Here is a 26,677-nt window from a genome sequence, read left to right on the forward strand (position 1 = left end):
ACATACCCTACCAATACTGAAACAGGAAGATATAGAAAATTTGAACCAGTAAGGAAATCGAATTAGTAATAAAAAATCTGCCAAAAAACGAGTCCAGCGCCAGATGGCTTTCCAAGGGGAATTCTACCAAATATTTAAGGAAGAGTTAACACCTATTCTCTTGAAACTGTTTCAAAAATTAGGAATGGAAGGAAAACTTCCAAACTCTTTCTATGAAGCCAGCATTACCTTGATTCCAAAACCAGAGACCCCATGAAAAAGGAGAACTATAGACCAATTTCCCTGATGAATGTGGATGCAAAAATCCTCAACAAGATATTAGCCAGCCGGATTCAACAATACATTAAAAAAATTATTCACCACAACCAAGTGGGATTTATACCTGGGATGCAGGACTGGTTCAATATCCACAAAACAATTAATGTGATTCATCACATCAATAAAAGAAAGGACAAGAAGCATATGATCCTTTCAATAGATGCAGAGAAAGTAATTTGACAAAATACAGCATCCTTTTTTTGATAAAAACGCTCAAGAAAGTAGGGATAGAAGGATCATACCTCAAGATTATAAAAGCCATATATGAACGACCCAACGCTAATATCATCCTCAATGGAGAAAAAATGAGAGCTTTCCCCCTAAGGTGAGGAACAAGACAGGGATGTCCACTCTCGCCACTGTTATTCAACATAGCATTGGAAGTCTTAGCCTCTGCAATCAGACAACACAAAGAAATAAAAGGCATCCAAATCAGCCAGGAGGAGGTCAAACTTTCACTCTTCGCAGATGACACGATACTCTATATGGAAAACCCAAAAGATGCCACCAAAAACTGATAGAACTGATTCATGAATTCAGCAAAGTTGCAGGATATAAAATCAACGCACAGAAATTGGTTGCATTCCTATACACCAACAATGAAGTGACAGAAAGAGAAATCAAGGAATTGATTCCATTTACAGTTGCACCAAAAACCATAAAATACCTAGGAATAAATCTAACCAAAGAGGTGAAAAATCTATACACTGAAAACTATAGAAAGCTTATGAAAGAAATTGAAGAAGACACAAAAAAAATGGAAAAAGATTCCATGCTCCTGGATAGGAAGAACAAATATTGTTAAAACGTTGATACTACCCAAAGCAATCTACATATTCAATGCAATCCCTATCAAAGTAACACCAGCATTCTTCACAGAGCTAGAACAACAATCCTAATATTTGTATGGAACCAGAAAAGACCCAGAATAGCCAAAGCAGTCTTGAAAAAGAAAACCAAAGCAGGAGGCATCACAATACCAGACTTCAAGCTATACTACAAAGCTGTAATCATCAAGGCAGTATGGTACTGGCACAAGAACAGACATTCAGATCAATGGAACAGAATAGAGAACTCAGAAATGTACCCACAAATTTATGGCCAACTAATCTTTGACAAAGCAGGAAAGAATATCCAATGGAATAAAGACAGTCTCTTCAGCAAGTGGTGCTGAGAAAACTGGACAGCGACATGCAGAAGAATGAACCTGGGTCACTTTCTTACACCATACACAATAATAAACTCAAAATGGATGAAGACCTCAATGTAAGACAGGAAGCCATCAAAATCCTCAGGAGAAAGCAGGCAAAAGCTCTTTGATCTTGGCCACAGCAACTTCTTACTCAATATGTCTCCGGAGGCAAGGGAAACAAAAGCAAAAATGAACTACTGGGACCTCATCAAAATAAAATGTTTCTGCACAGTGAAGGAAATAATCAGCAAAACTAAAATGCAACTGATAGAATAGGAGAAGATATTTGCAAATGACATATCAGATAAAGGGTTAGTATCCAAAATCTATAAAGAACTTATCAAACTCAACACCCAAAAGACAAATAATCCAGTGAAGAAATGGGCAAAAGACATGAAGAGACACTTCTCCAAAGAAGACATCCAGATGGCCAATCAACACATGAAAAAATGCTCAACATCACTCATCATCAGGGAAATACAAATCAAAATCACAATGAGATACCACCTTACACCTGTCAGAATGGCTAACATTAACAACTCAGGCAACAAAACAGATGTTGGTGAGGATAAGGAGAAAGAGGATCTCTTTCGCATTGTTGGTGGCAATGCAAGCTGGTGCAGCCAGTCTGGAAAACAGTATGGAGGTTCCTCAAAAAACTAAAAATAGAACTGCCCTACGACCCAGCAATTGCACTACTAGGCATGTATCCATGGGATACAGGTGTGCTGTTTCAAAGGGACACATGCACCCCCATGTTTGTAGCAGCACTATCAACAATAGCCAAAGTATGGAAAGAGCCCAAATGTCCATCGGTGGATGAATGGATAAAGAAGAGGTGGTATATATATACAATGGAGTATTACTCAGCAATCAAAAAGAATGAAATCCTGCCATTTGCAGCTACGTGGATGGAACCAGAGGGTATTATGCTAAGTGAAATTAGTCAGAGAAAGACAAAAATCATATGACTTCACTCATATGAGGACTTTAAGAGAAAAAACAGATGCACATAAGGGAAGGGAAGCAAAAATAATATAAAAACAGGGAGGGGGACAAAACAGAAGAGACTCATAAATATGGAGAACAAACTGAGGGTTGCTGGAGGGGGGATGGGCTAAATGGGTAAGGGACATTAAGGAATCTAGTCCTGAAATCATTGTTTCACTATATGCTAACTAATTTGGATGTAAATTTTAAAAAATAAAAAATAAAGTTAAACAAATAAATTAGTACTCCCTGTTTTTTGTTTTCATAGCGCTTAGTGCAGTTTGTAATCATGCATTGTTTTTTTGTTAATTTTTTAAATGACTCTCTTCCTCCATCAGACTCTATATTCTATGAGGTCAAGAATTATGTCCGTTTTGTTCATCACTATATACACTGTAAACATAGTTTAGTAGATGGTCAGTTGTTGAATTAAGCAAAGATGAGCAAAGTGCCTCCCATGGATTTGGTACTATTCTAGGTCCACTGGGAAATAGTAAGTACATATGTATTGAATACTTACTAATGCCAAGCAGTTTGCTGGGCACTTTTATGTATATTATCTTGATTTTTTTTTTTTTGCGTTATAATCTAATACTACTTTCTTTTTCAATATATGAAATTTATTGTCAAATTGGTTTCCATACAACAGCCAGTGCTCATCCCAAAAGGTGCCCTCCTCAATACCCATCACCCACTCTCCCCTCCCTCCCACCCCCCATCAACCCTCAGTTTGTTCTCATTTTTTAAGAGTCTCTTATGCTTTGGCTCTCTCCCACTCTAACCTCTTTTTTTTTTTCCTTCCCCTCCCCCATGGGTTTCTGTTAAGTTTCTCAGGATCCACATAAGAGTGAAAACATATGGTATCTGTCTTTCTCTGTATGGCTTATTTCACTTAGCATCACACTCTTCAGTTCCATCCACGTTGCTACAAAGGGCCATATTTCGTTCTTTCTCATTGCCACGTAGTACTCCATTGTGTATATAAACCACAATTTCTTTATCCATTCATCCGTTGATGGACATTTAGGCTCTTTCCATAATTTGGCTATTGTTGAGAGTGCTGCTATAAACATTGGGGTACAAGTGCCCCTATGCATCAGTACTCCTGTATCCCTTGGGTAAATTCCTAGCAGTGCTATTGCTGGGTCATAGGGTAGGTCTATTTTTAATTTTCTGAGGAACCTCCACACTGTTTTCCAGAGTGGCTGCACCAATTTGCATTCCCACCAACAGTGCAAGAGGGTTCCCATTTCTCCACATCCTCTCTAGCATCTATAGTCTCCTGATTTGTTCATTTTGGCCACTCTTACTGGCATGAGGTGATATCTGAGTGTGGTTTTGATTTGTATTTCCCTGATAAGGAGCGACGATGAGCATCTTTTCATGTGCCTGTTGGCCATCCAGATGTCTTCTTTAGAGAAGTGTCTATTCATGTTTTCTGCTCTTGATTATTTTTTAAAACAAACTTTCTTATTGAAGTATAATATGCAAATCATAAGTGCACACTTGATGAATTATCATGAGGTGGCCACTCTCATGTACCAACACCCAAATCAAGAAACGGAACATTAACTAGTGCCCCAGAAGTCCCTCTCTTGCCCTTACTCTATCATCCTCCTCCTCACCAGTGGTACCATTATCCCGATGTAAACGCAGTCACTTGGTATGAATTCTTTTGTGTCTGGCTTTATTTTCCTCAACATCGTACTTATCAAGTTCTTTTATGCTGTTTTTTTGTGTCGCTATAATTTTTTTTGAGATATAATTGACATATAATATTTTAGTTTCAAGTGTACAACATACTAATTCAATACCTGTATATGCTGTGAAAAGATTACCACAGTAAGTCTAGTTAATATGCATCATCACACATAGTTAACAATTCTTTTTCCCCGTGATGAGAACTTTTTTCTTTTTTTTAAATTTGTTTATAAATAAATAAATAAATAAATAGATATTTAGAGAGAGAGAGAGAGAGAGAGAGAGAGCAGGGAAGGGGCAGAGAGAAAGGGAGAGAGAGAATCCCAAGCAGGCTCTGCATCATCCATGCAGAGCCGGACATAGGCCTCAAACTCATGAACTGCGAGATCTTGACCTGAGCCAAAGTCAAAAGTTGGATGCTCACCCAACTGAGTCATGCAGGCACCCCCGTGATGAGAACTTTTAAGATCTACTCTCTTAGCAACTTTCAAATATACAATACAGTGTTGGTAACCACAGTCACCATGCTGTACATTACTGATTGTAATTCTTTCAGTCTCCTTGCTGTATCCTTTAAATGTGGTCCTTTATGAGTATGGAACAAATTATTGCCTCACTTTCAGTTGATGGACATTTAGGTTATCTTTTCTTTGGGGCTGTTACAAGCAGTACTGCTATGAATATTTTTGAACATGTTTTTTGGTGCATTTCTGTTTGGTTATATACCTGGGGTGGAATTACTTGGTGATAGGCTTGTATCTATTCAGCTTTCGTAGATATTGCCCTACAGTTATCTCAATGACTAGTGTATCAACTTATGCTCCTGCTACCAGGGTGAGAGTTCTAGTTGTTCTACCTCTTTGCATACACTTGATATTATCACTTTTTAATTTCAGACATTTGGTAGATATAAATTGTTCTCAGTGTGGCTTAACTGGCTCTTACCTGATATCCGATAAGGTTGAGTGCCTTTTCATTGGCTCTTTTTGATATACTGTTTTCTGAAGTGCCTGTTCATGTCTTTTACTTTTGTTTGTTTGCTTTTTTTATTCGTTTAGAAAGTTGTCTTTTTCTCATTGACTTATAAGCATTCTTTGTATATTCTGTATTCTGGATATTAGCTCTGGATTTTTTTTTTAATTCTTTACAATAGCCCTGTGAATTATTAAAATGACAGGTACTGAGGTCAGAGGGGTTAAGTCACTTGCTGATAGACATGTTGGGTATTAGAATATAAGAATTATTCTTTCTCTCTAGTGACTTATAATCTATTTAGTTGGGGAAATAACACTCAGAGAAAAATTAGTGAGTAATATTAGTCAGTAAGTATTAAAGTATTAGTGTGGGTGGTATAGGCTATGAATGACATAGTAATTAAAGGATCAGTGTGAGCTTCCTGGTAGAGGTAGGATTTAGTCTAGTACATTAAGGACTGGTATAATTGAGGAAGTAGAGGAAATGAAAACACATCTCAGGGAAGGTGAACCACAGAAGCAGAGGCAGGCATGGAAATGGATGAAATAATGTGACTAACACCTTGCTTTTGGATAGTTCCTTGCAGGACTTTACAGTTGTCTTATGCAGGACTACATCCTTCATGAGGGCAGGGATCATGCCTGTTCCATTGACCAGGGCATGTTCAGTGCCCACCATAGTGCCCAGCACATAGTACGTGTTCAATAAATACGTATAAATGAAATGAAAGAATGCATTCAATCCCAACAATGTTCCTTTGAATTTAGTAAAATAGGATTTAAGTGATCAAGGTGAAGATTTAAATTAGATGACCAATCTGATGTCCTCAGCAGGATTTCTAAAGAAACTAGTGATAAATTATAATTAGAGGGAAAGATTATAGAGTCTGATCAGTTTAGACTTGATGTGCCACAGAGGAAAGTGTGAGGCATCACTGACAGGTCTTGAACAGAGAGAGAGGAGATGAAAACAATGTTTTGCAAAATTCATGAGTGATTAAATGAGGGATGGACTGGGAGCAGGGGGCCCAGCAAAGAGGCTGTTGCAGTGATTATCTGGATTTATTTACTTATTCAACAAACACTTATTTCTTAAGTTTATTTATTTATTTTGAGAGACAGAGCAAGCGAACACATGAACTGGGGGTGGCGGAAGCAGAGAGAGAGGAGAGAGAGAATCCCAAGCAGTCTCTGTGCTGTTGTTAGCAGGAGCCTGATGATGCCGGGCTTGATCTCATGAGCTGTGAGATCATGACCTGGGCCAAAATCAAGAGTTGGGCACTTAACGTGATTTAGCCACCCAGCGCCCCTTAACAGTTGTTGAAGTCATACTACATATTTGGTGCTAAACTCCATGCTAATGAAGGATAGCAAGATGTGTAAATCGTGAACCTTGCCATCAAGGAGCTTATAGTCTGAGAGGAGAGCTAAGAGAAGTTCACCCATGATTGTGAGTCATGGAAGGAAATCTGAAAAAGAGGCACAAGTAAAGACTATGGAGTCATAAGAAGACAGCGTCCATTTGGCTGGGCATCAGGAAAGGTTCAAGTAGTCTTCTCTAGCAGCACTTCTACCTGCCTCTGCCTTCCTGCGCCCTTGTCCCTCTCTATCATGCTACCTTGCTTTATTTTCTGGGATTATCTTGTTTATTTATGGTTGTCCTTACCTGCTGTTTGTCTCTCCCCTCCATCTGTAGAATGTAAGCTCCAAGGTAAAGAGTACCTACTTGTCTTGTCATTTATGTATTTCAAATTCTTCACCCAGTATTTGGTACTAACATAAATCTTTTTTTTTTTTTTTTTTTTTTTTTGGTTAACGTCTATTTATTTTTGAGACAGAGAGAGACAGAGCATGAACGGGGGAGGGTCAGAGAGAGGGAGACACAGAATCTGAAACAGGCTCCAGGCTTTGAGCTGTCAGCACAGAGCCCGACGCGGGGCTCGAACTCACGGACCTGGAGATCATGACCTGAGCCGAAGTTGGCGGTTTAACCGACTGAGCCACCCAGGCGCCCCTAACATAAATCTTTTAAAAACAATTTTGGAATGGATGAATGAAGTGACATTGAAGTTGGATCCCATGGGATGGGCAGGATTTGGACATTCAGTAAAAGGGGAGGGAGAGACATTATTTTAGGTGGAGGGTATTTGAAGTCCCAAAGGGAGCAGAGAATGGAAGATGGATCTGGAAAATTGGTTTAAGGACGACTATGGAAATATTGTAGTGGATTAGATATGGAGAATAAGAGAAATAAGGTAAATGATGATTCCAAAGTTTGTGCCTTTGAAGCCTGATAGAATGGGGATGGAGAGGACAGAATGAGGGAAATTGAGAAGACAAGCCAGTTTAATGGGGAGTGGTTGGCAGTCTCAGGGGTCATATCTTGTGAGCAATTGCATAAACTGGATTGAATTGCACAGTCAAATCTGAACAAGGTGAGTTGAAACACCACTGTGGAAGAGACACTAGTAACTGGGCCAGGGAGAGGTTCTCAGAGAGAGAAAGTCCAGAAAAAAAAACCCTTGGAAATAACCCATAGTCTTGTGATTTGGTTGAGAAGAACCCACAGGAGGTGGGGAAGGACTGGGGAAGTGAGAGGCAGTTATCAGCCACAAGAGGTCTGAAAACGTGGAGGTTAGAGGTTGCTAGGCTTGTCAGATGGAGGGCAATGCCCTCTTCAGAGGAAGAATTTTTATTGGATGATGGAAAAAAGCATTGCTTTGTATTAAAGATAGAACAGAGGGCAGAGAGAGGGAGAGAAAAATTGAATGGTTGCTAGAATGTGAAGAGAATGTTTAAAAAACTATTATTTATTTTTCAATTTTTTTATTATAAAATAAATCAGAAATACTCAACATAGAAAATATAGAAATTTAGAAAGAAGGGAAAAAGTCACTTGTAAATCTATCACTGAGATGAACATTGTAGATACTTAGGTATATTTTCTCTTCATCATATATATTGTCGATATCCTGCTGTAAGCACAGATGGTATCATGCTTTTCCACATAATGGATTTTCCATATGATGCAGATGCTTCATAAATGCACATTTTAGAGAGTATATATAAACATCAGGGGTGCCTGGGTGGCTCAGTCAGTTAAGCATCTGCCTTCAGCTCAGGTCATGATCTTGCGTTCTGTGAGTTCGAGCCCCACGTTGGGTTCTGTGCTGACAGCTCAGAGCCTGGAGCCTGCTTCAGATTCTGTGTCTCCCTCTCTCTCTGCCCCTCGCCCACTCACACTCTGTCTCTCAAAAATGAATAAATGTTATAAAAGGGATTTTTTTAACACCAAAGGGATATTTTTTTTAACATCAAAGGGATATTTGATGCTATTTATAAGGTATTAAAAATTTGGTTTTATGTACTTTTTATTACAAAAATAACCATGTTGTGAACATCTTGAAGAACATTTTTTTCTGTTTTACATTATTTCTTGAGACTAGATTTAAAGGTTATAATTAGTTATTAAAATAGCATTTATTTTTGGGATTGCAAATGTATTGCGTTTTCATTACAGAAAATTTGGAAAATGAAGAAAATCTTAAATCAGGAAATAAATGTCATTACAGTTGCCCTACTTAGAGATAACTACTATTAAGATTTTGGTCTCATAGTCTGCCTATTTATTTATTTGTTAATCTTTAAGAGAATCATACTCCATATACAATTTTATAATCCTTCAAAGCTTAGTATTTTATGAATCATTTCTCAATTAAAGAAAATCTTACCTCATAATTTCTAATGCTGCCACTGGGCAGCATGTGCTTTGTTTTCTTGTTGCTCCCATAACCAATGTTGGGCATCAAGATCTGGCCCTTGAATCTTCTGCACATCCTATTGTCAATGCCTCTAGGTTTCTGCCAGTTGCGCTTTTTGGCATTCCACAGTATCCAGTAACCATAATTTAGTTAACCATTCCTATAATGATGGACATTTAGGTTATTTCTGTTTTTTCTGTCTGTAACACACTATGACTAATATCTTTGTAGATGAATTTTTATACACATCCCTGATTATTTCCTTATAATGCCATCTGAGAAATATTTAATAATATTTTTGTGCATATTATTTTTAATTTTTTTTAACATTTATTCATTTTTTGAGAGTGCGAGAGACAGAGCATGAGCAGAGGAGGGGCAGAGAGAGAGAGACACACATACAGAATCAGAAGCAGGCTCCAGGCTCTAAGCTGTCAGCACAGAACCCAACATGGGGCTCGAACTCACAGACTGCAAGATCATGACCTGAGCTGAATTCAGATGCTGAACCAACTGAGCCACCCAGGAGCCCCTATTTGTGCATATTATTGAATTGCCATCTGGAAAGTTTTACTCATTTATACATCTATCATTTGTATTTCAAAGTTCCTGTTTCTCTAATCACTGTGTGGTTATTAAAAAGAAACAAATAACGTTTAATAACTTGACAAGTGAAAAAACTACTTAAAAATTTTTTTCTAATATTTATTTATTTTTGAGAGAGAGAGAGAGAGAGAGAGAGAGTGATTAGGGAAGGGGCAGAGAGGGAGGGAGACATAGAATCTGAAGCAGGCTCCAGGCTCTGAGCTGTCAGCACAGAGCCTGATGTGGGGCTCGAATTCACGAACCATGAGATCATGACCTTAGCTGAAGTCAGACGCTTAACTGACTGAACCACCCAGGTGCCTCTTGAAAAAACTATTTTTAATTTGCATTTCCTTAAAGTCTAGTGAGGATTTCACGCATTCATTGGCCATATGTATAGCTTCCTTTGCAAATCTATTATTTATGCCCTTTGCCATTTTTGTGGTTCCTGATACATATTGCCCGTTGCTTGTGAAAAAGGCTGGTTAGTTTAAGCTCTAGTATATATTTTTCTTTTTTGTGAGTTGGCTTATGTCTCTTGGTCATTAGAGTGCATATATATTTTTTTAGATAAGGACATTTATGGGGTGCCTGGGTGGCTCAGTCAGTTGAGCGTCCGACTTCGGCTCCGTTCATGATCTCATGGTCTGTGAGTTCGAGCCCCGTGTCGTGCTGACAGCTCAGAGCCTGGAGCCTGCTTCAGATTCTGTGTCTCCCTCTCCCTCTGCCCCTCCCCTGCTCATGCTCTGTCTCTCTCTCTGTCAAAAGTAAATAAACATTAAAAAAATTTTAGATAGGGATATTCATTCATGTTCAAAGGTAGAGTGAAGAGAGCTGAAGATGTTGGAGGCGGAAGAAATATAGGAGACTTTTAAATTCTGGAAGAGGTGTGAGATGAAGTGGAAGAAACTCAGAAGCAGGATGCAATGGGAGATGGGGCATTTTGGATTCAGGAAACATAATATGATATCTATTTTATTCCTTTCCTGGGCCTCATCCTCTGAGACATCATCCTTTAATTACAGTCTTTTCTAATGTTTTTTTTTTTAAATTTATTCTTGAGAGCGAGAGAGAGAGAGAGAGAGAGAGGCAGAGTGAGAGAAGGACACAGAATCTGAAGCAGGCTCCAGGCTCTGAGCTATCAGCCCAGAAGCCCATGTGGGGCTCAAACTCACAAACCGTGAGATCATGACCTGAGCCGAAGTGAGACACCCAACCGACTGAGCCACTCAGGTGCCCCAATTACAGTCTTTTAAAATAATCTAAGATTGTTTTTGTTTCTGACCAGTGTCTTCAGGGCTAGATGGTGAATAAAGGGGGAAAAAAAGAATGAACAAAAGAGATTGATTACAAGGTCATTTATTTGCTAATTTTGATACAATGCTGTCAGCAAACCATATGGATAAACATTTTATAGACTTAGTGGATCATAGGTTCTAAGAGCTTCTTACAGAATCAAGCATATGTTAGATTTGCATACTCTCTCTCCTTGATAATTATTCTGATTGCTTATTTGAGCCAGACACTCTGAAAACTCTGTGTAAGGAGTGGGATTTAATAGAAGTTTGCTGAATCAATGAATGAATGAATCTATGGCATAGATTTAGTTGCACTCAGACATTAGCAAAGAGTCACGAATCTACTCTGGGTGCTAGAAAAATTATTTTAAGTTATGGCAATATCTGAGATTATCTTGAAGGATACAGTTTTAGGATAAACTTGAAATCTGTTAGGAAATATGAAGCAGAATAATCTGCATCTATGAATTAGTGATATTTTATGATTACAAGGTGGTATTGAGGAGTCTCGTACTCACTGTTGTCACATTATAAAAAGCCAATGAATCAACTGAGGAAATCATCATCTGTTAAAAATATGAAAGGAATTTTTCTATTTTTAGTGACAGGTAAATTGCGATAAATTTTGTCATGAGAAAATCCATTTTGTTACTTGGAAGTAGCATCATATGGTAGCATGTTTGGTGTGATATTTCTTTGGTGGCAGCTCCCACTGCTGAATACTTTCTTATTTGCATTTGTGGAAACCCAGGAAGGGAATTTAAAAGATTATTATTAATCTGCATCTGCATGTGTGTATGTGAACACTAGGGTGGTTGGGAGGGAAGAAGCCTGGGACATGTTAAGATGCATGAAGTTCCTTGGAACTTCACCTGCAATCGTGATAACGATTCATTGCTTTTTAGTGCTTGCCTCCCTTTGCAGTACTGGGTTCTCTCCCTGAAGGTGGTCCTGCTTATCTTCTGAGGCCTGGGGGGCTAATGTTTGCTGTGCATGGGTAGGATCTGTACCAGGCAGATGTTCCCTGGTGGAATGTAATGCTTGGCTGTCATTGAAGGAGATAGGATGATCTGGGTTTGTTGCTCTGGCTGATCGAGCTTGATTTTGCTGCTCTGCTTGGGTCATGTCCATTTGCTGCAGTATCTTTTCTTGCAGGTACTGGTACAGAGGACTAGCATAGACTGCACCCCTCTCCACAAAACGGGGCTCTTTGTCCATCTGTGTCTTCTCTTCAAGGCCTGACTGGGGGACTGAAGCATCATATCCTTTCTTGGCTGGATTTTGTTGGTCATTGGCTTCTCCTGCCAACTCTTGGGGGATTTCATCCTCCTTCAATGTTGTAGGTTCCGCTCTTTCAAGTTGTGTCTTGGGAGAGGCTGAATTGTCCTCATCCAGACTTTTTACTCGAGCCTCCTGGGTCTCTGGTGCTCCACCTTCCTTTCCTTTTGTACTTGGGCCCTGGGCCTTTAGCGTTTTACTGCTGTCTTCCTTTGCAGGGAGCTGCCTTATGGAAAGCTGGTCAGTGAAGCCTACATACAGAGTACCTGGGATTTCTGTCTCCAGCGACTTTCTGTTTTCACCACTTGCTGTGGACTCCTGTGCCTCTGGATGTCCATCGGGGTGCACAGCTGGACCTAGGCCCTTGGTCCCTGAGCCCTGACTCCTGTGATCTTCTCTGGCAGCCCATTCTGGTTCCTCGGGGAGCCGCTTATCCCCTCCCACTGCTGGCACCATGACCTCCTGAGTTGTTTCCTCACCCAGTGCTACTTGTTTCTCAGGGTCTGGGTTATTATTGTGACTTCTTTCCACAGGCTCTCTGAGAGGGTCTATTTGACTCTGGGCATCCTCTTTCACAGGCAAGTCAGTAGTCTCTGAGCTGCTGTCACCATCCTCTGGAGCCAGGCTATTGGGAGTTTCGGGAGAACTGTCATTATTCTGTGTGAGTGTGGGCTCAGGATCCTTTCCCTGGTAACCATCATCCTCCTTGACTGGCTTGTCATGAGTCTTGGTGACCCTCTTATTTTCTTCTCCAGACTGGTTCTTGAGTGGTTCCAATTCTTGTGTTCTTTCTCTTGCTCCTGGTGTCCCTTCTGCTACAGTGGCATTTTTGATGCCCTTAAGTGCTTCTGCTATGCCTTTCTCAGCATGTCTTGCCTCTTCTGGAGTGACTCTTCCTTCAATTTCAGGATGGTTTTGGTTTCCTCTTTGTGAGCTTAACCCTTTGATCTTAGAACCTTCTAACCTTCCTTTTGATGACACCTGGAGTTCCTGATACTTTCCATCCTGTGGTTGGTCTTCCAGAGTTGGTAGCTGAATTTTTCTCTCATTTTCTTTTTCCCCTGCTGTTCCATGGACTTTGGAGCCTCTCCTCTCTTTCCTTACAGCTCTGACATCAGGTGGTTCTGAAACATTTATGCTATCACCTTGGCCAAGCAGGTTCATTGGTTCATGTTCTTTTTCTTGCGCTGGTGGCTCTTGGGTCTCAGATGTTCTGCCATCATCCCTGGGTTCAACTGTATTCTTTATCTCAGGTGGTGTCCTACCAGCATCCTCTCCTGGTTCTTGGTTCTCAGATGTTCTATCATCATCCTCAGGCTCAACTGGTTTCTCTGTCTGCAAGGATTTCTGGTCAGTTTCTTGTTCTGGCAGGTCAGTGTGCTCTGAACTGGGATCATCTTTTCCTGGCAGTGATAGTTCTTGTGTTTTAGAATGTTCCTTAATACCCTTTTCTGCTGCAACTTCCTGATCTTTGGCAGGCCTCTGTGTTTTTTCTGGTAGATCACTTTGGGTTCTCAGGTTCCCTTCCTGTTCTCCAAATTGATCTCTTGTCTTAGTGCTACTTTGCTCCCTGACTGGTTTATCTCCCTCCCTGGGACTGTCCTTATCCTGTCCCTTCCCCTTTGTGGGACTGCCGATCTGTTCTGATTCTGCTCTTGACTTGTTGCTCTCAAGTTGAGCCCCACTGTCTCCTGTAACTGGTGTACCTTGGGCTGTTTTCTGGCTCTGTTGATCTTTCTCCAGGTGTTGGTTCTTAGAGTCATTGTGCTCAGATGCTTCTACTAGCTTGTAAGTCTTGGTGTTTCCTTGTGGGTCAACTCCATTGTGTCCCCTTTCCTTAGGGCTGAGCTGAGCTGATAATGCCATTCCTGAAGGAAGTGCCACCCTGTCTTGAGTTGCTGCAGTTTGCTCTGTCCACTGGTCAGTGCCACTGGTCACCTGAAGATCCATACCACTTGGCTTCTTCTCTGGTTCAGACACTTGTCTGAGTTCTGATTTTAGTAACAATTGTATATCAAGGTAACAGAGGTTCAACAAGTTGAAGATTGCAAGAACAAATTCATCAAAACTGATGGTGCCATTGCTGTGGATATCCAGAAGGTTCAAGTTTCTCTCCACAGCAAGAATGGCATGTGGCTGCATGAAAACACAATGAGGAATCAGCCTATTTATATGTGGTCAAGTGCCCTGAGCATCTACATAGCTCCCAAGAATCCACCCCCCCCCCCTTTTTTAAACTTCTTCCTTAAGAACTAGTGAAATTTCCCAAAACAGTAAGAACTTGTTGATTCTGGATCCCATTTTTCATTAGAGAGCTATGCTAAGAAAGAGCTTTTTTTTAAAAATGTTTATTCATTTTGGTGGGAGGAGGGGCACAGAGAGGGGAACAGAGGATCTGAAGTGGGATCTGAGCTGGCAGCAGAGAGCCCGATGCAGAGCCAAACTCATGCAACTGTGAGATTATGAACTGAGCTGAGGTCAGGAGCTTAACTGCCTGAGCCACTCAGGCACCCTAAGAAGGAGCTTTTACATCACTGTGAGTTGCATGTATAATGGTTCGTGACACCTCTCAGAACCTACTCTCCTGAAGCATAGTCCCAGAGGAAAGCCTCATTTTTCTCTGTAAGATTGATTAAGCAATTACACAGAATAGGGAGTTAAGACTGGAAAAAGTTATTCAAAATCAGTGAGTACCGAGAGCTGGTAGCCAAATGTAAAACAAGCAGGGATTACTTAAGCCCATCTTGCATAGATTATGGAGAAAGAGTAAGTGGGGGAGAATTTCCACAGCTCTGTGAACACCTCACCTGAAGAACGTCCCCAAACTCGCCCTGGATGAGCCGTTTCAGCTCTGCGCAGGTCAGTGTTGCCTCATCACCAGCCTCCTGGGCATACTTGTGGAATGTCTCAATTACACAGAGGACATCTCTCAGGAGCCGAGACATCTTTCCCAACTCAGGAGACTGTGAGAAAGAACAAACAAAGCTCATTTCCTAGGATGGGCCTTTCAAGAACAAGATGCCGAGGTTGTTCTCTTTCCTGTCTCTCCCTCTGCTCCACTGGTATCATCTGCTCTATTCTGTATCTCAAGATACAATATCTAAACTTCAGTGATTTAGTTTTGTACAGGATAATGTAGTGAGATCAGATCTGGCACAAGTAGGTATTAGAAGTGACACTTCACCCCACGTTGTGGAGGACAGCGACACTCAGGTGTTCAGAGAAAGTTTTATTGCAAAAGGAAGTGGAAAAAGAACGCAAATGTAAGTACTGAAATGCACAAATGAAGCCAACAGAGTGGGACCAATCCTTCCAGCCTTATCTGAGAGTGTCCACCTGTTTTTTTTCTACCTTGTTTCAGTCTAACTCCTCTGCTTAGGAAAGCATAACTTTATTTGCTTTTATTTTTATTGTTGAGAGACAGAGCATGAACACGGGACCGACTGAGAGGGAGACAGAGGGAGACACAGAATCTGAAACAAGTTTCAGGCTCTGAGCTGTCAGCACAGAGCCCGACACAGGGCTCAAACTCACAAACTGTGAGATCATGACCTGAGCCAAAGTTGGACGCTTAACCGACTGAGCCACCCAGGTACCTTGGGAAAGCATAACTTTTAAAGTTAGAAAAGCTTATAGATGAAAGAGAAGTAATGCCAAGAAAATCAACCCCTGTATCTGCAGGCTGAAGGAACATATTTTTACCAAGAAGACACGGCTCAGTGAACTCACTGGTAAAACAAATAGAATCCTGCCTGACCCCTTGGTCTTTACCCACCATTTAAATGACTCTGTATTTTCATTTTAGTATAGCTCTGAGTCCCATGTCTTGTTAAAAAATGTTCATGCCTATGTCATACAGTTTATATTTTTTAAAAAAGACAATGATCAGAGAAGTTTCATAAGCAAAGATTCATGTGGGGGGCTGGAGATCCCAGTTTAGTGGGATTAATAGTGGTCAAATTAGACTTGGGGTATATCTTCTCTGGAATCCTTACACAATCTCCCAGATAAGCAGAGCAGCAGCTGAGATCCAAGCTCAAGCATATGGTCTATGAGACTTACCTTGTTCACGAATGAGAGCAAGTAGAATAAAATGAACAGCAGGCTGTGAGCTGACAGCAGGCACTGAAACCTTTTATTGAGTCCCTAATTGCACAGTTAGGAAGGAGACACCCTCTGGGTCTGATGCCCTGATTCATCACCATCAAACCCAGTCTCCCTTCCTTGCCTACTCTCAGCTTCTCTTATTTTTATTTCCTTCTTTAAGAAGCTTCAGTTAAGTCTTAGCTTCAGACTCATCCGAAGGAAGGAGAGAGGATATCTTGTTTCATTTACTCACTTTTGCAGGTTATAGTTTTGAGGAATCTTGAGGGTGGTGCTGGCTTTTTTTCTTTTTTAACCTAAGGACACAATTATATTTCTGTTTGTCAAATCATAGGGCTGGCAGGGACACCAGAAGTCATCTGATTCCTCCCTCTGCCCACAGGATGGACTGTATTTGACCCAGTCAAATGGGTATCAATCATATGTTTAAAAATAGAGGCCCCATTGAACAATGTGCCAGAGTGGAGACACCAGTTGATTGAGGTGTTTCAATGTTCTGCTCTCCTTGCCCAGAGGCAGAGTCAGGAAACAAAAAATCTTGCTGGGTGTGCAGAACTTTGCTTACCTAGGATGTGCTAGTTTTAAAAAGTGATTGATATCTGCTCTTTAAAGGTGCTTTTTATATCCAAGGAGCTTAGAAATGGGCATCTATATTCCTGTATTCTTTCTTGTAGAAGGGAAAGGGAGACCTAGAAACCACCAATCTGAGGACAGGTGGGAGAGACCTGAGATGCTAAACTGGCAAATATTTTTATTACCTTTTAGATCTGGGTCCCTCTTCACAGAGAATATTTAATAGCAGAATTATATTTGGTTATTTTATTATATATTTAAAAAGAGAACAGAGTATGTTTTAAAACATTCTTGCCTGTTTGTAAAGGGATGTAAGAAACAGACCCATGAAAACAAGCATAAAAGGCGAAGACCAAGAGAATGGAGGGGTGGAGATGGGGGTAATTTTACAAGAAGACTGGCTAAGGGAAGCATCGATATTGAGCAAAACCTTGTTCTGATCTTTCTGACAATCAAAGCAAGTACAAGGGAACTGAGTGTTGGGGGTGGGGGGAGGGGAAATCCATGTTGATAGTCCTGGCCTGTAAAAAAAGTTTCTCAGAATTCCCCTACAAGACAGAGGCCTCCTCCTGAGAATTGGGGTTGGCATGTGAAGGTCATCTTAATTCTGATCAGTCAACATCTCCTGACGACTGGCTATTTCTCAGCCACTGTGCCAGGCAATGGGGTGTTTAAAGTTGAGTAAGTTCTTAGAGGGTGTTATGCTAGGTGAAATTAGTCAGAGCAAGACAAATATCATATGACTTCACTCATATGTGAAATTTAAGATATAAAACAGATGAACATAAGGAAGGGAAGCAAAAATAATATAAAACAGGGAGGGGACAAAACATAAGAGACTCTTAAATACAGAGAACAAACTGAGGGTTGCTGGAGGGGTTTGGGTGGGGGAATGGGCTAAATGGGCAAGGGGATTAAGGAGGACACTTATTGGGATGAGCACTGGGTGTTACATATGTAGGTGATGAATCACTGGATTCTTACTCCTGAAATCATCATTGAGTTAACACTCTATGTTAACTAACTTGGATGTAAATTAAAAAAAAAAACCCAACAAATTAAAAAAGAAAAGAAAATGTAAATATGAGAATCCAGCTAACTTAAAGCCAAACATTAAAGAAATTTGCAAGTATAAAGCAATGCCATTTTTTTTGAGATTTTTATTTTGAGAAATACAGTTATTTTTCATTAAAAATACAGACATTAAGGCACAATAAAGTATTAAATATAGAAAATATTTCAGTTTAATAAAGTATATTGCCTTTTATTTTGACTCATCAAAAATTGGGTATTCAGGTAAATCAAACAATCTGTATAGTGGGCAGTTGCAAAAATTATCTTTTATCATTCTAGAATGTCCAAAGAAATAAAATATGAAAAAATCACTTAAAAAAAAAAAAAGTTGAGTAAGTTCTGTCTCCCTGCCCTGGAGGTCATATAGGCTAGTCTCATGAGAAATGGTTGAAGGAAATGGAGTATCTTCAAGGCTGGATTGGAAAGAAAGACTTAGAGGAAACCTAATGACTGTTTTCAAATATTTGAAGGGTTTTCATGGGGATGAGGAATGAGGTGATAAGAGAAAGGAACTTATATTCATTGAATACTTGTAATATGTCAGGTACTCTATTTGGCTGTCTGACTTAAGTTCTTATATACCTTTTAGGTAGTTATCCTCTTTTAGCAGATAAGGAAGTTAAGCCTCTTAGCTGGTAAGTAACTTGCCTATGGCCATGTGCCCCGTAAATGGCAAGCCCAGATTTAGAATGGAAATGCCTCAAGAATATATCTTTGAGTTCATGGTATCTCCAGTATGTTGAGTTCCTTATTCTGTGTAATGCCAGAGAATAGAGCTAGAATCAATGATTGACATTTTCTAAAAAGAAGTCTTTAGTTTTATTAAGATATCTACAAGGAGCAGTATTGTCTGGCAATGATACACACTGTTCCTAAAGTAATGAGATCCCTGTCACTGGAACTGTCAAATAGAGGCTGAATCACAGTCCATTGGCTAGGTCATGGTAGAGTCCTACCACAGCAGGAGGAAAAGCTAGAGTGGCTTACGGTGAAGGTCACAGGATTCTTCCAACCCTAAATATCTATGTTTTTAGGTTATAGTTTCTCTTTAGAAGGTCAGGTTTGGATCTTGAACAATGTAAGGCCTGGCTTCCTAGCCCTTTTATAGGCATTCCTATTTTTTCAGTGCTTACTTAAGACCATTTAATTACTATCCCTACTTCTGGGTGGGTAGTGACTCAAGGGATGGCAGAAGCAAGAGAGAGATGGGAGGAGAAGGGTAAGAATAATGTTTTGTTAAAAAAAATTATTTAGACTACTATACAATAGACCACAAACAACTCTACTATTACCGAAGAAAAGACCCGAACTGCCTTTCTTTTTCTAAAAAGATGTCTCTCGTGGTCCCTCTGTGATGTTCTCTCCCTTCTAATTTTGTGTAGGGATAGTGAAGAAAGGGAGGAAGAGAGACAGGGGTGAAAAGAAATTGATTAATAAAGAACTATGTTTCAGACTCTCTTACTTTTTGGGGTGCCTGGGTGGCTCAGTCAGTTGAGCATTTGACTCTTGGTTTCGGCTCAAGTAGTGACCTTGTGATTCATGAGTTCGAGCCTGGCATCTGGCTCTGCACTGACAGTGTGGAGCCTGCTTGGGATTCTCTCTCTCCCTCTCTCGCTGCCCCTCCCCACCTTTCTCTCTCTCTCTCTCACTCAAAGTAAATAAACTTAAAAAAAAAAAGAACCACTTACTTTATAATTTTTTTTAACATTTTTATTTATTTTTGAGACAGAGAGAGACAGAGCATGAATGGGGGAGGCAGGCTCCAGGCTCTGAGCCATCAGCCCAGAGCCCGACGCGGGGCTCGAACTCACAGACTGTGAGATCGTGACCTGAGCCGAAGTCGGACGCTTAACCGACTGAGCCACCCAGGCGCCCCAAGAACCACTTACTTTAAAAAAATGTTTTTAATTTATTTAAAAGAGAGACAGAGACAGAGACAGAGTGCAAGCAGGGGAGGAGCAGAGAGAGAGAGGAGACACAGGATCTGAAGCAAGCTCTAGGCTCTGAGCTGTCAGCACAGACCCTAACATGGGGATCAAACTCAAGAACTCGAGGTCATGACCTGAGCCGAAGTCGGATGCTTAACTGGCTGAGCCACCCAGGTGCCCCTAGCCACTTACTTTTCAAGATCACAACTAAGGTCTTCAATGAAAGCTCCAAATAAAAGTTCTATGATGGCTACTTTGGAAAAGATGGCAAAGAAAGCAATTTTTAATGATTGTCTGTAATATGGAAAATACAGCAAGCGAAAAAGAAGACTTCAGCTTATAGATATGGTTTCATTATCTTTTTTACTTATTATAAAAGTGTTCAAGATGATGATGGACTGAACAACCATATATTCTTATGTCTCTCTTGGAATCCTCTAAAATAAAAATACACAAGAATTAAAAAAATGAACCAGTATTATAAACAGAGCTGGAGAATTACAACTTAGATTTAGGAAATTTGTGGAAGCTGAAAAGTGGATGATTGAATGTTCATAATAGAAACAAATGGAGAATGGCACAGCCCAGAATGTGTTATGAAGGAGGATCAGAGGTGAAGGCGGTTCTGGCATCAGAATCTGGAGAAGGTCTGGACTTAGAATTAGCAGATATGATGGAGGTGGGAGTGGGAAGTGGAGCTTTATATAGGGAAAGTAATTGAGAGTTTATACGAGGAACTTCTGTCTCAGTGGCCATTCCCATCTCCCTCTTCTATTTAGAGCACAGAATATAGACCTCTGGGCATATACTACCTAACCTTCCTAGCAAAACCCCAAATGGCTCTTCCCTAAAGAAATTGAACAAAATTATTAGAAATGTTAAATGTAAACTCCTTGAGGGCAGGACTCTGTATCTTACTTTCTATATTATCCTTAGAAGCTGAATGAGGATCTGGACTATAGTAGGTGCTCTGTCATATTTGTTGATTAATAGATGGACTGAGAGCTAAGGTATCTAGTGTCAGTGTTGCTCTGGGAAAACCCTCTCCAAATAGCATTAGATGGGGATGCAGGGGAAGGGGCAGGTCTGAAGCCTGACAGCCTCTGCAAATTCACAGGTTTCTCCTCCGGCCTGCCATAAGTCCCCATTCATATAAGAGAGTTGGTGTGAAAACAGACCTATGTATACCAATCAGAAGAAACTCAGATGTTTTAACTGATATAAAGAATATACTAAATAATCAGGCATATTAATAAATCAACAGCATGAAAAAAAAAGAACATGATAAATGGATTCCAGATAAAAACTGATTCCAGAGGAAATAGAGTAGATATAATTCAGGAAGAAGATAAATTAAAAAAAACCCTCTGATTAATATACTTCAAAGAGATTAATTGAGGCAAGACCAAGATGCTCTAAAAGAACAGAGAAGAAAAATCAGAGAATAAGTGGTATTTTTAGGTTAAATTAAATGAAATTAAAAAAATAACTGAAATTTAAAAAGAACAATGGAATGAAAACAAACCTTCCAATGTTGACAAAATCTTTTAGCATGGCATTATCCAATAGAATCTTAGATAGTTGCACTATCCAATGTGATAGTCACTAGCTATATGTGGCTTGAAATGTGGCTAGTGTGACTGAGAAACTACATTTTTACTTTTATTTAATATTTATTAATTTAAAAAAGGTTTTTAAATGTTTTTATTTTTGAGAGAGAGACAGAGCGAGTGGGGGGAAGGGCAGGGAGAGAGACGGAGACACAGAATATGAAGCAGCCTCCTGGCTCTGAGCTGTCAGCACAGAGCCAGATGTGGGGCTGGAACTCATGAGCCATGAGATCATGACCTGAGCTGAATTCGGACGCTCAACCGATTGAACCACCCAGGCGCCCCTATTTGATATTTATTAATTTAAACTTAAATGCAAATAGCCACATTCATCTGGTGGCTACCTCCTTGGATAATACAGTTTCAGAATATGGAGCAAAAGGAGAAAGAAATTTAAGTGGTAGGAAAAAAGATAAGAAACATAATCAACTCGGGAGATCCTACTTCCAACTAATAGGAACATTAGAAAGATAAAACAGGGAGATAAAAGATTAATTTATCAAAAAATTAAATGAAGTTTTCCTAGAAACTTCAGATTTTAAAAGGTCCACAAAATGTTCATCTAGAACCCCAAGGATGAGGAAAAGAAAGGTCAAGTGTCTTGCCCAAGGCTACAAAGCGATTAAGTGGTAAACCCAGTTTTTGCTCTTAGGCAATCTTACTTCTGTGCCTATGTGCTTAATACACAATGTGGGCATTTACTGGTTTCCAAGTGTTAAAGTCTGTGTATGTACAATACCTGATATATTTGGTTGTGGTTGGAAATGTAAAAGTGGAAGTGATACTGTTAGAAGTTGATGGAAAAAGAAAAATAAGTGTATTATTTGGAGTTAGAAAGGCAAAAGAAGATCAGAATAATGAAATAATAAACACTGAGAATGAGGGAGGAGAAGAGAGGCAGTACAAATGATTTAAATCCTCCCTTTTTATAGTGACTATATCATTTTAAATGGATAAATTTTACTATCAGAGATTACTACCAGAGGAACAACAAATTTTTTTTTTTTTTAAAAAACGTCTTTCTCTAAGGAATGGGACTGAGATTCAAAATATTACTAGATCTTAGGAGAGTTCTATTTTTAACTTTTTGAGAACCCTCCATACAGTTTTCCAAAGTGCCAGCACCAGTTTGCATTCCTATCAGTAGTGCATGAGTGTTCCTTTTCTCCACATCCTCACCAATACTTATTGTTTCCTGTGTTGTTGATTTTAGCCATTCTGACAGGTGTGAGATGATATCTCATTGTAGTTTTGATTTGTGTTTCCCTGATGATGAGTGGTGTTGAGCATATTTTCATGTGTCTGTTGGCCATTGGCCCAGTTTTTAATTGGATTATTTGTTTTGGGGTGTTGAGTTTTATAAGTTCTTTATATATTTTTGATACTAGCCTTTTATTGGATATGTCATTTGCAAAGATCTTCTCCCCTTCTGTACATTGCCTTTTAGTTTTGTTGATTGTCTCCTCCAGCATGCAGAAGCTTTTTATTTTGATGTAGTCCTAATAGTTTATTTTTGCTTTCGTTTCCCTTGCTTCAAGAAACATATCTAGAAAAAAGTTGCCATGACTAATGTCAGAGAAGTTACTGCCTTTGTTCTCTTCTAGGATTTTTATGGTTTTAGATCTCACATTTAGGTGTCTCATCCATTTTGAATTTATTTTTGTGTATGATGTAAGAAAGTGGTCCAGTTTCATTCTTTCACATGTTGCTGTCCTGTTTTCCTAATGCCATTTTTTGAAGAGGCTGTCTTTTTCCCATTGGATATTCTTTGCTGCTTTGTCAAAGACTAACTGACCATATAATTGTGGGTTTATATCAGGATTTTCTGTTCTATTCCATTGATCTATGTGTCTATTTTGTGCCAGTCCTATAGTATTTTGATCACTACAGCTTTGTAATACACCAGTTATATATATACATTTTAATTTTGTTTATTTATTTTTGAAAGAGAGAGAGAGAGAGAGAGAGAGCAGGGAAGGGCAGGGAGAGAGAGGGAGACACAGAATATAAAGCAGGCTCCAGACTCTGAGCTGTCAGCACAGAGCCCGATGCGGGGCTCGAACCCACAAACTGTGAGATCATGACCTGAGTCAAAGTCGGACACTCAACTGACTGAGCCACCCAGGCACCCCAATACAAGTTATTTTAAACCATCTCCATGCCCTTTGGTTATCTGACATCTCCCCAGTCACCCCACCTTCCTTACTCTTGGAAGATGGTCCTGCCTGTTTACTTCGTAAAGAAAATAAAAGTAATCAGATGAGAATTCTTTTATTTTTATTTTTATTTTTATTTTTATTTTTTATTTTATTTTATTTTATTTTTTAATATATGAAATTTACTGTCAAATTGGTTTCCATACAACACCCAGTGCTCATCCCAAAAGGTGCCCTCCTCAATACCCATCACCCACCCTGCCTTCCCTCCCACCCCCCATCAACCCTCAGTTTGTTCTCAGTTTTTAACAGTCTCTTATGCTTTGGCTCTCTCCCACTCTAACCTCTTTTTTTTTTTTTTTCCTTCCCCTCCCCCATGGGTTTCTGTTACGTTTCTCAGGATCCACATAAGAGTGAAACCATATGGTATCTGTCTTTCTCTGTATGGCTTATTTCACTTAGCATCACACTCTCCAGTTCCATCCACGTTGCTACAAAAGGCCATATTTCATTTTTTCTCAGATGAGAATTCTTAACTTCCTTCCACCAAACTACAAATTTACTGGCACCTATTTATATGGATGGTTTCTTTCTGTTATATCAGAAAAGGTATCCATCTAAGCCTAATCTCTTTTTCTCTCTGGGTCCTGTTTTTTTCCTGCCTTCTCAGGAAATTTTCTATTTTGATAATTCCCCTCTCTTTTCTATACTGCAATTTCTCTTTATGGGTTCCTTCCCATCAGCATTTACACCTGCTCAAGTCTCCTACTTTATAAAATCCTGCCTTGTGTCCTTAACCCCACCCAACCTTTCTCTCCCCTTCATGAACATTCAGTAATGCCCAAGATTGAGGAATTTTCAAAATACAAGAAAGGACTTAGGACTTTGGTATTCAGGAGGAAGAAATGAATGATAGGTTAGATGGGTAGTAGGAACCTTGGACTAAAAGAACTATAAGGGTTATAGTGATTCATGTGACAAATATTTATTGAATTCTTACATTATGCATCTAATTCTCACAATTCCTTGGGCCAGGTTTCTTAGCATAAAGTTAAGAAGGCTTCATAGGGACTAAGAACTTTTGAAATCCTAGGTGAAATTTTTGAGTATGTATACTTTTCTAGTGAGACAGTCCATATATTTCATTAGAATTTCATAGAGTTCTATTAATTATTGTTTATCATGGAAAGGCTATAAAAAATCAAGAATTCCAAATTGTAGTCTCTGTTTTCGTGGTCTTTACAATCTAGTTGGAGATGAAGCAAGGATAAAGCCAACTAAGGCAGATGTTGTAAACAATTAATGAATAGTAAAGATAATAGATATTTTAGAACCTCAGTGAATATGTATCAGAGTGCTTAGGAAAGATTTTAGGGAAGAGGTGGGACTCAGCCTGGGTCTTTTAAACTGAGTAGAAATGGTCCAGGTAGACAGGGAGTTAGGTATTCCAAACAGATAAAATTATGCCAATAAGGTTTTGAACGAAGGACAATCATAAGATATCCTGATGACAACTTAGAGTAGTCTGTTTTTTTTTTTAAGATTTATTTTTTTGGGAGAGAGAGTGTGGAGTGGGGAAGGGGCATAGAGAGAGGGGGGCAGAAGATCCAAAGCAGGCTCTCTGCTGACAGCAGCCAGCTCTATGTGAGGCTTGAACTCCTGAGCTGTGAGGCCATGACCTGAGCCCAAGTTGGATGCTCAACGACTGAGCCACCCAGGTGCCCCTAGGCTAGTCTGCTTTTACAACATAGTAGGTCAAGAGATATTGAGGGGGCCAGAGTTAAAAGGTATATTATCTCTAGAATGTGGAGGGCCTTAAATTCCAAACTGAAGATCTTAAACTTTATCTTGCAGAAAATGCCACACCCATTTTTAGCGGAGTGATGACAAATAGAAATCAAAGTTTTAAAAGTTTTTGTAATTTGAATATTTGCCATAGATGTCCTGAGGGTTCAGAAAATAACCTACTCAGAAATCTATGTTATGCATTAATTTCAGGTTATTGCATGTGACTGTCAGCTCTTTAACAAGGGAAACGTGCTTATTACATATTACATAGATCATAATCTTCAGTGGCTTATATTACCAGTACACTTGCTCAACAGACTAATTATTATGACTGAATGAAAATAGTAGCAATGTGTAATTAGTGCAGAAGATCAAGCAGAGATGGGTTCATACTTAAATAATGGCCACTGACTTTTACTTTGAGTGAAACCAAGTTTCAGGACTTCTTTTTCTCCTCTGAAACATATGGGAGTAATTAAATGTATATGTGCGGTTCTAGGATCATAGAAAGTGGGGTAGGCTTAGGGTCTTCTCTCTCAGTGAATAAACCTGGGATGAAAGGAAAGCACTTTTGAGAGGAACAGCGATGATAGAGGGAAGGAAGTTCAGATCTGATTGTCTAGAAAGGAAAGATCTTTGAAGCTGGAACTAGGCTCTGATGATCACCATCAGTTCTTTTTCCTGCTTTCTCTTAGCTCAAGATAGAAGCTGGGGTGAGACATTATTTGTGTTGCTTTTAGACTTTTAGTCGAACAAAGTGAATGTTAGAATTAAAGTAATTTTTTTTTCAGTCCTAGGAATAACCTTGGTGATGGATATTTCAACCTAATAGTTTGAAACATGAAATAAGGCCCAGAAAGCTTAAGTGGCTTGCACAAGGACACATAGATAGTTAAGTGAAGGAACAGGCGAGAAGGACTATTTTGCTACTGTATGCACATTGCCTTAGAAAGCCTTGCACATAGCAAGAACTCAATATTTGCTGAATGAATGAATGAACCTGATTCCTTGTAGCATTGTTTCCACTGCACCATAGCAACTATGGCAGATTTAATAAAATAGTGCCTTGAGGGGTGCGTAGGTGGCTCAGTTGGTTGAGTGTTCAACTCTTGGTTTTGGCTCAGATCATGATCCCAGGGTCATGGGATTCAGCCCTGTATTGGGCTCTGTGCTGGGCATGCAACGTGATTGAGATTCTCTCTCTCCCTCTCTCTCTGCTACTCCGCCACTTGCACTCTCTCTAAAATAAAATTAAAAAACAAAACAAAATGAACCACAGTAGTGTCTTTAAGGAAACAGGATCTGCTTGTACAATGTCAAAGGATAAAGATCATTATAATTACAATA

At 39.5% G+C, this 26,677-nt stretch overlaps 1 protein-coding gene across 1 annotated transcript; it reads right to left on the reverse strand.

Moving 5' to 3' along the window:
• Window positions 1–11,710: 11,710 nt before the first annotated feature.
• On the reverse strand, window positions 11,711–15,042 carry TCHHL1 (trichohyalin like 1). The gene is made up of 2 exons (XM_042949342.1): window positions 14,905–15,042; window positions 11,711–14,233 (listed from the first exon to the last, which is right to left on the reverse strand). Exons 1-2 carry the CDS (start codon window positions 15,040–15,042, stop codon window positions 11,711–11,713), a joined length of 2,661 nt encoding a protein of 886 aa, XP_042805276.1.
• Between the last annotated feature and the right edge of the window lie 11,635 nt (window positions 15,043–26,677).

Source organism: Panthera leo, chromosome C1 (assembly GCF_018350215.1).
Source record: "Panthera leo isolate Ple1 chromosome C1, P.leo_Ple1_pat1.1, whole genome shotgun sequence".
NCBI classification, from domain to species: Eukaryota; Metazoa; Chordata; class Mammalia; order Carnivora; family Felidae; genus Panthera; species Panthera leo.

What these genes read in the sequence shown, in the direction of transcription:
- TCHHL1 (XM_042949342.1), bottom strand. Translation starts at nt 15,042, where the DNA reads ATGTCTCGGCTCCTGAGAGATGTCCTCTGTGTAATTGAGACATTCCAC. An exon ending in AGTTTGGGGACGTTCTTCAG is followed by an intron (nt 14,234 to 14,904) that starts GTGAGGTGTTCA and finishes GTTTTCATGCAG; the next exon opens with CCACATGCCATTCTTGCTGT.